This window comes from Symphalangus syndactylus, chromosome 12, assembly GCF_028878055.3.
Source record: "Symphalangus syndactylus isolate Jambi chromosome 12, NHGRI_mSymSyn1-v2.1_pri, whole genome shotgun sequence".
In the NCBI taxonomy this organism is placed as follows: Eukaryota; Metazoa; Chordata; class Mammalia; order Primates; family Hylobatidae; genus Symphalangus; species Symphalangus syndactylus.
The window spans coordinates 90219781-90233828 of record NC_072441.2 but is presented as its reverse complement, the minus strand read 5'-3'; the positions used below and the strand labels follow the sequence as shown (position 1 = coordinate 90233828).

At 44.7% G+C, this 14048-nt stretch overlaps 1 protein-coding gene across 6 annotated transcripts in view; it reads right to left on the bottom strand.

Annotated features, from left to right (window-relative positions):
* Window positions 1-9450, bottom strand: part of LOC134734494 (carboxyl-terminal PDZ ligand of neuronal nitric oxide synthase protein) — a 319684-nt gene extending 310234 nt beyond the window's left edge. For 4 of the 6 annotated variants that reach the window (XM_063627156.1, XM_063627158.1, XM_063627157.1 and 1 more), the window contains exon 1: window positions 8863-9435. In XM_063627156.1, the coding sequence (XP_063483226.1) occupies window positions 8863-8967 (105 nt within the window). In that variant the 5' untranslated portion in view covers window positions 8968-9435. Of the gene's footprint in view, window positions 1-8862 lie in introns of all 6 variants that reach the window. The other 2 variants (XM_063627160.1, XM_063627161.1) reach the window with 1 other exon arrangement.
* Window positions 9451-14048: the final 4598 nt, after the last annotated feature.

Here is a 14048-nt window from a genome sequence, read left to right as displayed (position 1 = left end):
GCAAGAGAAATGGTGGGGAGGAGTGTGGAGTCAATTAAGGCACCTCTCACCATTGGGTGACCCAGGAGGGTCCTGGCCATCTTATAGGGAGCATCTCTTTCATTCAAAATACATTTTCTGTGTGCAAGGCACTGTACTCAGGGCTGTGGAAGACATGGGGGCAGAATGACATGGACCCTGACAATGACAATGTAGGGATGAAAATCGGATAGGGCAAGCAGCTCTAATACAAAGCAGGTGGGACTGGTAACATTCACTTCACGGAGTGACTTGTGAACTGGGTGGGAAACTGCAGTGAGGGTTAAGGGAATGGTGAGTACTACAGTTGGGTTGAATGAAGCCCAGGGTGATTAAACGGAATTGTTCAATAACAGCCTTGAATATCATACTAAGAATTTTGGTTCTCATATAGTAGGTACAGAAACTTTTCATGTTTTTGAGTGGGAGGATAACCATTTCAAGAAAATTGATAGGGCAAAAGTTTAAGAGATGAGGGGGATCAGAGAACAAGTGGGGCACTGGAGGCCTTCAGAAGGTTATTGATGGCCCTGATAACAGGGGAGGGGGTGGAGCATCTGAACCAGTGATGGACCGGCCAGGGTGCGTGGATGGATGTCACTGGGAACATTCAAGAGGATTTGGCACCTGACTTGATGTGGGGTACAGGAGAGTAGAGCCTGGACTTCATAGGTACCCAATAAACAGCAAATTTGAGTTGGCTGTTAAAGAATACAAGGAGTACTTTCAAGTGTCAGGCCCATGTGCCCAAGAGGATGGTGGGGTTGTTAAAAGACAATGAAGTCAGAAGAGAAATTTGATTTCCAGCTTGTTGAGTGATAAGGACAGCAACACATTCAGGTACAGATGGCCAGCAGGAAACTGCGAATAAAGATGTGGAGTCTGGACTGAAGTAGAGAGCCAGCAGCCTGCATAACAGAAGAGTGGGAGTAGATAGAATCCAAAGGAGAGGGAATGGAGCACTCACAGTAGAGGGCAAAGGGAGGAGGTAGCACAGCCACAAAAGAAGGAGGTATGGGCAGGGGCAAGGGGCTGGCTGACTGCAAGCAGGCACAGAGAGCCCAATGAGGCATTCCACGGAGGACTAGGACAGGCCACTCAGGAAGAAAAGTCAAAAAGGATGAGGACAGAGAAGGGGGCAGCAGAGCAATTTCAGTACAGCAGCCAGGACAGAAGTTGGAAGGATGCGGCCAGGGACTGAATGAAGACTGAGAAACTGCAGAGGGTGGAGTACTCTCTCACAAGGCTTAGCTGTGAAAGGAAGAGAAAGACAACATGCTAATTAAAGAAAGAGGCGGAAAGAAGAGATGTTTCATACAGGGAAGGCCATAGCACACTCTTAGGCAGGGAGGAGTAAGCCAGTGCCCAGGACATGTAAACATGCCAGGGTGGGTGTGGGGAGTGAAGGGCATAATTAAGAGGACAAGGGCAGACTAACAGGACATGGAAGGCAGATAGATCTCAAAATGAGGGAAAAAGAAAAAAATTGGACTTCACCAAAATTTAAAACTTTGTGTTTCAAAGGACAATACCAAGAAAGTGAAAAGACCACCCACAGAATGGGTAAAAATACTGCAAATCTATATAAGGGATTTGAATCCGGAATATATAAAGAACTCTTACAACTCAATAGTAAAAAGCCAATCCAACTTTTAAATGGGCAAAGGATCAGAATAGACACTTCTCCAAAGAAAATATATAAATGGCCAAAAAACACATGAAAAGATGGTCTTTTTTTTTTCTCTGAGTCTGCTTGCTAGGGAATGAGGAGATATTCTATGTTGTTCAAAAGGGAAATGCAAATCAAAACCATGATGAAATACCACTTCACACCCAGGAGGATGGCTAGAATCAAAAAGTCAGACAACAAGCATTGGTGAAGATATGAACACACTGCTGGTGGAAAGGTAAGACGATGCAGCCATATTGGAAGTCCCACAAACGGTCACACATGGTTACCATGGGATCCAGCCATTTTACTTTTACCCAAGATAAATTTTAAAAAATAAAAACAAAAACATGCCTGCACAAAAACTTGTACATGAATGTTTATAGCATTATTTTTGAGAGGCAAAAATGGAAACAACCTAAATGTGCCTCAGCTGATGAATGAACAAACCAAATGTGGTACATCCATGCAATGATATATTATCCAGCCATATAAAGGAATTAAGTACTGATAAATTATAGATGAACCCTGAAACACGACACTAAGGGAAAGAGGTCAGACCCAAAAGACCATATATTGTATAATTCCATAAATATGAAATGTCCAGAATAGGCAAATCTAGAGACAGCAAGTAGATTAGTGGCTGTTCAGGGCTGGGCAGATGCAGGGGGTAAGGATTACAGGTGTGTGCCACCATGCCCAGCTAATTTTGTATTTTTAGAAGAGATGGGGTTTCACCGTGATGGCCAGGCTAGTCTTGAACTCCTGACCTCAAGTGATCCACCCGCCTCGGCCTCTCAAAGTGTTGGGATTACAGCCGTGAACCACCACGCCCAGCCTAGTGTTTCTTTTTAACGTGATGAAAATGTTCTAAAATTGACTGTGGTGCTGGTAGTACAGATCTGTAATATCTTAAAAATCACTAAATTATACATTTTAAATTAGTGAATTGTATGGTATGTGAACTACATCTCAATAAAACTATTAGAAAAGAGGGAACTCAATAGTAAAAAGCCAATCCAACTTTTAAATGAGCAAAGGATCAGAACAGACATTTCTCCAAAGAAAATATATAAATGGCCTTTTCCAAAAACAGAAAGGAAAAAGAAAAGTAGCAAAGATCAAGTTTGCAGGGTAGGGCAAAAAGGCAGGAAGGAAGGGCCATGGGCATGGTCCCAGGCTGCTGGGGAGGGTAGACAGCAGGACAAGGGCAGCAAAAAGGTCACTGGGGAGCTAAGAGCATCCTCAAGGCAACAAAGGTATAAAGGGAAGGCAGGTAAATATAGCCAGCTAAAGCATTCTGAAAGTTTGAATCTTGGGAGTAGCTGCATTATGAGTAGGCAATAGTAAACAGTGAGTCAAGTCTGATTAGGGTCCTAGCTATAGATAACTGGCAAAGGTCATTAGATGTGGCTGCATGATTTTGACCACTAAAAAGGACTGGGACATTGTGGGCAAAGGAGCTACAACTGAAAGCCATAAAATCATGAAATGTATGGCTAACATGGAAATAGACTTGTCCATCAAATCCCAAGAAACCAGGTGTGGAGGAACATACTGGGACACCTGAGAGCAATGTAAGGACAAATAAAACTGGTGTCATTTCAGAGCAGTACTGTATCTTTGGAACTCACTGCCCCCCACCAAAAAAAAAATAAAATTAAAAAAAAAGTGGTCTGGGCAGAAGATAAGTGTTTTTAAAAGCATCTGGAAAAGCATAAGAAAGTGAACTATGTCTCCTCCTTAATGATGACGTCGGAAAATACATCAGACCCTTAATCCGAATTGCTACTGTTCCAGAACCCTGGAAGACAGGACCCTTAGTCTGGGTGGAGAGAAGGGAGAAAGGGGACATAAACACCCAGTGTATAGTGGAATGGGTTCTGAGAGCTCTGTACCATGCCATGCAGGTTCAGATGAGTCAGGGATACATCATTTAAGGTGACCAAATGTCATTCATCTGGAGGCCTTCATGGCAGTATGTTTAAGAGGCATCCACAGATATCCTGCTGAGGTTATTGAAATCTCTAAAATCCACATCAGGGAAACCATCAGCCAATGAAGCCAGGTAGCAAGGAAGGAAATACAGCCAGAGAATTCAGCTTCAATCTGACCAAACGCTCCCAAACCACAAAATCACTCAGCAATGATATTTACTGCTTTCAGACTTTCCACAATTGGTCATTTCTTCCACTTGACAATTTTTCATTGTGACTATGTTTGTACCTGATGTTGAGGCTTGGGAGGGGGAGATACACAGAGGCATGAGGCAAGGTCCTCAAAGAACATTCCATATCACCAGAGAAGATATATGCAGAGAGGAAAAAACAGAATTTTGTGTGGTAAACAGCTTCAGCAATATCTCTCATCCCATGTGCAATCTTGCAATGTGAACTTGACATTCCCCCATCAAGAAGTAGGGCTTATGTCTCTTCCCTAATAGCCTGTTTTGACCAACAGGATGTGGCAGAAGTGACCCTATGTAACTCAGAAAGACCCAACCTTAAGAGCTTCTGCTTTCCTGCTTGGAACACTCCCTACTGAAAACCAGCTGCCAAACAAAAGTGCCACCATGCTGTGAGGAAATCCAAGCCAGCCAGTGGAGAGAATAGTCATGTGAAGGACCACCAAGGCACAGTCATACAAGTGAAGCCTTTTTGAACATTCCAGCCTAGCTGTGGATGAATGTAGCAAAGTGAGTGATCCAGTCAACACCATAAGCAACAGAAGAACAGCCCAGCCAATCCCTGCCTGAATTCCTGAGCCATGATTCATAAGCAAATTAAACAGTTATTGTTTCAAGCTACTGAGTCTTGAGGTAGTTTGTTTTGAAGTGATGGATAACTGAAACCAGTTTGAAGCCAGGGAACCAGGGATAAGTCCTGGTTCTGTTCTTATCTGACTATGTGACCTTGGGTCCATGACTTCCCCTGCAAACTTCAATTTCCTCATCTGTACAATGATGGGATGAGGGAGTTGTACTAGATGAGCCATGGTACTTTCCAGTTCTGACCGTCTGTATCACACACGCAGATATAAGGGAACAATTTAGGCAATGAGTGTTAGGACTACAAAGGGAGTAACTATTAATACTTCAGGCTTGAGTGAGCCTTGGAGGAGGTGAAAGAACCACAGACCTGGAGTCAAAAGCCCTAGAGTGTGAGGATTAAGTGAGGCAGAGGCTAGAACAATGCATGGCACATAGTAAGTGCTCAATAAATATCATTAACTGATACACCAATTTGCAACTCTGGACAAATTAATCTCTCTGGTCCCCATTTTTTGGCCTGAAGAATCAAGATAACACTAATGTGCCTGTCTCTATAAGAGGAAAAGTCTTTGTATGTAGAAGTCCCATGCAAATCAAAAATCACATACAGATATAAGACATAACTATTATTAATACTCTATTATCCTTTGTACCATTAGCATTAAAAGTCTCTTTCTCACCAAGAGAGGAGAGACAGTCAGTTGATGGCACTGGCCACCAGGAAGACATACTGGGAGATCAGGAGGCAGGTACTAAGGAGCCACAGGCTCTCAGGGCATATGAGATTTACCCACCCACCAGCATCAGTCAGTAAGCCAGGTGCCCACTCTGAACACAGACAGCAGGTTTCCCTGGCAAGCAGCTCTCAGCCCAAAGGGAAATCTGGAAACAGCCAAGCATTAAAAGTTTGAGCCGGGCGCAGTGGTTCATGCCTGTAATCCTAACATTTGGGAGGCCGAGGCGGGCAGATCACCTGAGGTCAGGAGTTCGAGGCCAGCCTGACCAAAACGGAGAAACCTCATCTCTACTAAAAATACAAAATTAGCTGGGCATGGTGGTGCATGCCTGTAATCCCAGCTACCCAGGAGGCTGAGGCAGGAGAATCACTTGAACCCAGGAGTTGGAGGTTGTGGTGAGCTGAGATCATGCCATTGCACTCCAGCCTGGGCAACAAGAGCAAAACTCCATCTCAAAATAAATAAATAAATAAATAAATAAACAAATAAATGTTTGAATAATTTCCTATACCAGCGTCCTAGAGGCCAGCAAGCTGAGAACACTCCACTAGAGAGCTGTGAATCAAACCTGTGGCCAACACAGAGTGACTATTCCATAAAAATTATTGAATGAAAAGGCACTGGATTTGGGAGTCTGAAGTCAAAGCCCCAGTCTTAAATCTGGGCTTTGTCATACACAGCTGTGAGCACTAAGGCACGCAACAACCTCCCTGAGCCTATATCCTCATTTATAAAATAGACATAAGGAGACCCATCTCCTAGGGAAGTAGTGAGAATTAAATGAAGTACTGCAGGTGAAAAAATCTGGGATTGCACTTGATAACTAAATGCATGGTTTTTTAAGTGCACAGAATCTCTACCACCCAGATGCCCTTCGATCCTAACCCCACACCTTTCAATCTCTGCAGAACCCTGAAAATGAGTGGCATATGTCCAAAGGAACACTCAATCCAATGTTGATTCTGAAAAACTGCCAGCCCTTGGGAGAGAAAGAGCTGCACTCATTTTCCAAGGGTACCTGACAAGGCAACAATAATACATTTGCATTTCCCAGCCTGCATTTTTCCAAAACAAGGGAAGACTGTGATGTGGATTTAACCCTGAAATCCCAGTGATTGTGCAGTTGCACAGACACTGCTCTGCAGGGATGTGGAAAACAGCCAGAGAAGGCTCTTACCAGGTGCATGTAGGACAGAAAAGCTCGTGCTTCCACCCCTGCTCAGGTCTTGACTAACATGGTGTTTGAATGTGCCAGGGTGCAGCATCGATTACAAAGATCTGAGAGTTAGGACCCAGTCCTCAAAGTCAGCCTTTGCCCAAAGAAGTTCCACCACTCCTCTTACCGTATGCTCTTGTCCTTTCTTCTCTGCCTCACCTCTCTCAAAGAAGGATCCTTGGTCCCCTATGTCTCAGATTTGCATTGGGAAAACAGCTTGGACCAACTGCGGCTCCCTCTCCTTTCACTGACCACCACTGCCTGTGAATCCGGGGAAGTTACTATAGGAACTACATCACACAGCCCCCAGACATTTGCTTAGAAAAGAAACAGTACATTTGGGAAAGGGAGAGTAAGATCCAGCAAGTTGGAGGCAACCCTCAAGCCCAATATTTCTCAAAGTCTGGCCACAATCACCTGCATTAAATCACCTGGAATGCTCGTTAAAGGTACATAGTCCTGGGCTCCCCCAAGATGTATCAAATTAAAACTGGGGTGTGGCAAGACTCAAACTTGTTAACCCATTCACCTGATTATTCTTATGCACACTAGGTTTTAGGGACCAAACGCAGAGGACTAAACTGTGATAAAATAAAAAGGCTTAAAATACACTTGTCTGTCTATCTATCTATCTATCTATCTATCTATCTATCTATCTATCTATCTATCTATCTGAGACAGGGTCTCACTCTGTCACCCAGGGTGGAGTGCAGTGGTGCAATCATAACTCACTGCAGTCTCTAACTCCTGGGCTCAGGAGATCCTCCCACTTTGGCCTCCCAAAGTGCTGGAATTACAGGCAATAGCCACCATGCTCAGCCTTAAAAACACTTTAAATCTGATCTCCCTTCTTACCCTCTTACTTGTAAAACAGGGTACTGCTGAACCAAACAAAACACAAGCCAATTTCCTAGTTTATGTATGTCCAAGAAAATTAAATCATGACCCTGATGAAAACTCATGCTTTAAAATAAAAACCCCCACTCACCAAATCAACAGGCCTGGACAAAAATTAACCAAGCATCCCATCTTAGACCCACCGACCAGATCTATTCTGAGAGATGAGAGAACTGAGATAAGATCTTGGCTGCAGCCCCACTCTGTCCCAGCCATACCCAGTAATTGAGCTCTGCATTCCACGGCAGGGTTTAACGTTTCGGGGGGCTAAGGGGGGCAGTTCTCCTAGCTCCAGCAAATATGGCTGGGATAAGGTTATTCAGGGGGAAAAAAAGGTGAGCTTCACCAACTCACCCATATACATGAGAAAGAAAAAAATCTAAAGAAACTGATCACACTGGGCACATGTCAGATACTCGAAAAATGTGTGAATTGAAGGAAGAAGACACCTGATGGAATAATCCTTTCGTGAGATGCTAACAGCCTGCACGTACATCATCATGGAAGAGAAAAAGAGAACAAAGAGTCAAACTGTCGCCACATCCAAAGTACAACGTTTTCAAAACCAGCAAGACTCAGCCTACTTAGAGGGGCAATACTTTTCCACCGACAGGCACACCGTAGGTGCCGAAAGTCCCTGGGTCTCTACGTCACAGAGGAGGTCAAGTGGCTTGAAGGAAGAGCAGAACACTGTTCCACAGAAAAAGCACTCTTTCCTGGTGATGGGCAGTGGGAACCGCCACTGCAATTTCAGAGGCCAGAACTCCGCACTCAGGGAGGTGCATCACAGGGGGGTCAGCCTTGCTCACACCTGATGGTCCAGGACCCAGGCTTCTGCTCCACCCCTCCCCCAACGGTGGACCCGGGGCTCCGACCTCAGCGTTGAAAATTCCAGTCATCTCTGCTAAATTCTTCAGCAACAGTTCCCTACTAGATGCTGAAACTTAACATTAAGCCACAAAACTAGCAAATGGGTAGCTTTCACCACTCCCTTCAGTGACTGGCACATGCAGAGGAGTCTGGCAAATTAGGCATTAGGAAGTGACTCTGACACCTAGACCCGGTTACCTGGAGTTTAAAAAAAAAAAAAAAAATCTGTATTCTTTTCTTCAATTAGGAAGCAGGCATTCCTCTTTTAAAAGACCTTCCTGAAAGCACCTCTCCCCGGGAGCCCAGCAGGTAGATAACACCAGAGCTTCCTTAAACCGATTCTAAAGGACCAGGTGCCCAGGCTGCGCTCACTTGCCGGCTTCTCTAGAGGAGGGATCCGGGAAGTAACTCAATCCAGTCCTAGGCGGCTAAGGATGGGGGAGTCTGCAGGTGGGAAGGGGGAGGTGAGGCAATGCCGCTCAAACTTTGCAGTTGCTCTTGAGCAGTTCTGGGCAGGAGCCCGCGGAAATATAGACTCAGAAGGGAGCGTCACCCTCCCTAAGAGAAAGGCCCCCAAATCGGCCTAGCCCACCAGCTCTGGGTCCAGGACGGCTGTGCATCCCATCCGCTCAAACATGCCCCCCCACCGCCACCACAGGTAGCACCCTCCCCGGAGCCCCCTCACCTTGGCCTCAAAGCAGATGCCGTGCTGGAAGGCGTCCTCGTTGTGCAAGGGGATCCGCAGGTCGTGCCCATCGTCCACAAGGTTGTACTTCGTTTTGCTGGGCATGGTGACCCGCGGCGGACCCGCTCCTTCGGAGGCGGCGGCGGCTGCAGGAAGGGGCTGGCGAGACCCCGGGCAGGGGAGACTGGAGCTGGGCGCGGCGACGCGTGGTGGGGCCTGGGAGCGCGGGGCAGGGGGCGCCCTGGCCGCGCGGCGGCCGGACCCGGAGCGGTGCCGAGGGCCGAGCGGCAGCGGGCTGCGCTGATGCGGGCGACGCGAGCGGCGCTGTGGTCGCGCAATTCCTGCCCGCGAGGAGGGCGGCGGGGGAGGAGGTGGCGGCGGGAGCTGGCTGCGCGGCGCCCCTGGCCGGGGAGGGGAGCGGTGGGGCGCGCGGCCCGAAGCTGGACTGGGCGCGGCGCCGGCCCCAGAGCAGTGGAACGCACGGCCCGGGACGAAGAAGAAAAGGCGACGCTGGCGGTGGCGGTGGCAGCGGAGCGGGGTGCCTGTCACGGAGACGCTGGATCAGCCGCCAGCGAGCGGCTCCTCCTGCGGGGCGGGCCCGGGCCGGCTCCTCCCGCCCGGCGCCGAGGCCCCGCCCGCCGCCGGCTCCGCCCCCGCGCCGCCCGAGCTGCCAGCCGAGCAGGTGAAAGTCCCTGGGAGCGCCGCGGCCGGCCCTGCCCGCGCCCCCGGCCGCGCGACGCCGGCAACCTCGCCCCGGCCCCACACGGCCGGGATCTGAGGTGCCCTAGCTCAGCCTAGTTTCCTTTTTTTAATGGTCAAATTCTGAGCCGGAGCTACTGATGGCCGAGGCGGCATGGCCTTAGAGTTTTTGTTTTTGTTTTTGGAGAGGGGGGAGGGGCCGTGTTTATTGTTTTGTTTTCGTGTTTTACCAGGAAGGCCCAAGTCTTGTCCCAGATATCCCAAATCTGGGCCCTCATTAATTCTCAGAGTCCCGTTTCTCAGAAGGCAAGACTGCGCCCAAATGGAGGACTATCTTAGGCGCTTTTTGTTCGTATGTGACTTGTGTAATAGGGCTTATGGGGTGCTTTTAGGGAGGGTTTTAACATTTAAAAGTCATCAGCCTTGTAGAAATGGGGAAGGCAGAAAGGAGTACTAAGGACGAGAGAATCCAGAACATTTTTATATTCTTGACTGTCTACAACTGGGTATGGACAAAATGAGCTTCCGAGTTATTTCCGGCCAGCATATTATGGTTCCCATCTTAGTAAATGCTGGAGCTCAATTTGCCTATTGTTAAGAAGGGGCCTAGTCACTTTTCTCCTTTACATCAACAGTTTTTGAGAAAAGTTGCCTAATTATCTCCATCTTGGCAGATATCGGGTAATGGAAGGGTTGTGTCCTATGTGTTCAGTTTCTTAACGGTGCAAGATATGCAAATAAATGAGCTATAGGAGGAGTTCGTGACCAAGTATTTAGTATCTGTCAAAACACTATAGGTAGAGTTGCACGACAGCTGTTATATACATGGCTAACTCCAAAATCTCGGAAAGTAACCAGTCAAGCCAGTGCCAAAGCCAGTCAAATCTGAGATTCCTTAGACCAAATGGTCAGATTCTCTGTTGAGTTCATCACCTTAAACCTACTTTTAGTGCCCTGTGTACATATCCACCTAAGACGACTCGCAGACCAAACATTATTGATTGCTTGTTGTATAGGCCAGGCTTGGAATCACCATAAAGCGTAACAATGAAACTGCTTGTAAAAGGCATGTCTTCTTATACCATTTCCATGACAGAGTTATACAAGAGAATACATTATTGCCATGATTGCAGTTCTCATTTTGTCCCATAGTGCTAAAGTACAATTGCCCTTAACTAGATATTGCCTATTCCCTAACTGCTGAAATTACTGGTCAAGATGTAGCGACCTCTGGGATATCTCCTTAAATAAAAGCAAACTGATGATATGAACAAATTAATCACATACATTATGCTATACAGATTTTATTATATTCATAAATATTAGTAAGAACCAAAAATAATTTGCACTGAAGAAATGCACCACTAACCTTTTTATAAATACAGGACATGAAAGTCTAATCAGGCATGTTTGACTCTTTGAATGTCAAAGTGGTTTTAATATGCATCATAAATGTACTCTCTAAAACCTGGCACAGTAACTCAATAACTTAAAGGCAAGACCTTAAGTAACTACTTCATTTACATCTTGTATTCTCTCCCGAATTAAAAATGTCCTCTGACTCCAAACGGCCTTTTTTCTAGATTAATTGGGGTCTAACTGGACTGCTGAATTTATCAGAATTTCATATCTAAGTCTATAACACATTGTTTGTGGACAAGACACAAACAAAAAGGCTGAAATCCCAAAGGTATTTCAGGGTCTGGTACAGAGACTACTACAGAGTAGACAGCCAATAATTATTTATGGAACTGAATAATAACAGATAATGATCATTCCCTTTCACTATGTGTCAGGCATTGTTCTTAGAGTCTTAGAGGTGTTATTTAATATGCACACAACTCTAAGGTTAGCCCTGTTTTACACAGAAACTGAGGCACGGGGGGGTTTAAATAAATTGCCCAAGGTCACAGATGTAGAAAGGAAAGGAACCAGAATTTGAATGCAGGTCAATTCTATGTCAAGAGGTGGTTCTGACATGCCTGGATTGATAAGAAAAGCTTCATATTATAAAAGAGATTCATGTCAAATTCAGAACCCATGTTTTATTTAGGCACATAGTATTGCAAAGGTAATATTCATTCCATTTCAGTTATATGAAGTGTTCAAAAAGGAGAGTCTCGTTCTCTACTTTGGCCTCCACCTAATATAACGTCAGTGCCACATAGGCATGAAAACACCCTTCTTCCAGAAACAATGGGCATCCAAAGTAATTTCCTTTTTTTAGGCAGTGATTTCAATCTTGTTTTTACACCTTTAAATGTAACTAAATCTCACCCACAGCATTTCCAAACCCATTCTAAAAAAATGAATCAAGTTTTATTTCTTTTTTTTTTTTTTTTGAGACAGGGTCTCACTCTGTCACCCAGGCTGGAGTGCAGTGGGATGATGTCTGCTCACTGCAACCTCAGTCTCCCTGGTTCAAGCAATTCTCCTGCCTCAGCCCCTACCCATGTAGTTGGGATTACAGGCATGCACCACCATGCCCAGCTAATTTTTTTCTTTTTTTCTTTCTTTTTTTTTTCTTTTTTTTTTTTTTTTGTATTTTTAGTAGAGATAAGGTTTTACTGTGTTGGCCAGGCTGGTCTTGAACTCCTGAACTCAAATTATCCGCCCACCTCGGCCTCCCAAAGAGCTGGGATTACAGGCATGAGACACCTCACCTGGCTTCAAGTTTTATTTCTTACAGTGAATGACAGGTACTTGTATCAGTTTCCATACCATTCTGTATTTTAAACATTGCTTGATAAAATTTTAATCTGAAGTATATTTAATTAAAATATAAACTGTCAATCATATAATACTTCTTATGTTAACTTTGTTTAAAAATTAATTGTAAAAAAATCCTGCATCATGGAATCTTAGAACTGGAAGTTACTTCAGAGATCATTTAATCCACCTCCTTCATTTTAAATAAGACAAAGAACTATCTGAAGCCCAGAGAGATTAAGTAATTTGCCTATCAAATTACTATGAACTAGAGCTAACTCAGTAATCTTTCTATCATGCAGTAATGGGTTATAAATGAATTGACAGCAAACTTTACTTTTAGCACATATTTGGAATTGAGAAAATTAATTTGCTTTTTTTTTTTTGAGATGCAACTTCGCTCTTGTTGCCCAGGCTGGAGTGCAATGGCACAGTCTTGGCTCACTGCAACCTCAGCCTCCTGGATTGAAGTTATTCTCCTCTCTCAGTCTACCAAGTAGCTGGGATTACAGGCACCCACCACCACACCCAGCTAATTTTTGTATTTTTAGTAGAGACGGGGTTTCACCATGTTGGCCAAGCTGGTCTTGAACTCCTGACCTCAGGTGATCCACCCACCTCAGCTTCCCAAAGTGCTGGGATTACAGGTGTGAGCCACCACACCCAGGCTTAATTTGCTTTTGATCATAAATACCGGCTTTGACATGCTAAGCATGGCAGGTGCATTGCCTTGCTTCACCATATGAGACAGGTTATCCACATTAAACAGGTGAGGAATCTGAGGCTGAGAGAGGGAAGTAATTTGTGTATGTCATAAAACATAAGTAGGAACCCTTGCATGAGTAGAGCCAACAAAGAATGAAGAGTATGTCAGCTTGCTCAATACTGCTCAGATATGCAGATGATAGAACTCACAAAATCTTTGTATGAATAATATTAAACATTAACAATACATAATGATTTCAAATTTTTTTTCATGTTTTACCGTTTTTACCTGACAGTGTTTCTCTGGGACATATAAAGTTGGAAATCATTAGCCCATTTTTAAAAGCGGCAATAGACATTAAGTAATTTATCTTTTGGAAAAAATAGCGCCCTCTATCACCAATGGTCTCTAATACAAGTTTGGTTTAGCATGATCTTTTACTACATGAGCAATGAAGTAATAATTTGGGATGTTTACACCATCAGAAAGATTATTCAAAAACATATTGCATATTGTGATGCTGGTCTACATATTTTTCCTCTTCATGGAAGCAGACTCCATCCACTACAACCCCCACACCAAGAGCTAAGCCATACTGAGTCATTTATTTCTGTTTCAAAGGTGAATCTCTCTTTCTACAAAAGAATGCATATCATGTTCTTATAAATTCAATACTCTTTCAAATCAACTTCCAAACGGGAATGCCTGTTGGGTTCCAAGCTTTCCACAACAGCTAGCTGATGCAGAAGGAGAGACAGCAAGGTGAGTGGGAAGCAGTGGCCAGAGCTACTTCCTCCTATAGCACTTTCTCACACATCTCTGGAGCAGAACAGCAGGAAACAAGCAGTATCAAAGGTTGTCTTGAAACACTTGTGGGGAATTAGGAGATCTAAGGAAGAGAGGAAGGTCTGAAGAATTTTGAGTTGAAGAAAGAAGTTTAGGTTCCTGGCACGGTTTAAGTTCCCCTTCTCAGGTAGATTTGTTGAATAATCTCTACTGGATGGTATAATCATTTCCTGCTTTTCTAATTCAGAATATTCTTTTTCAAGTTAAAGGTAATAGCTGGATTTCT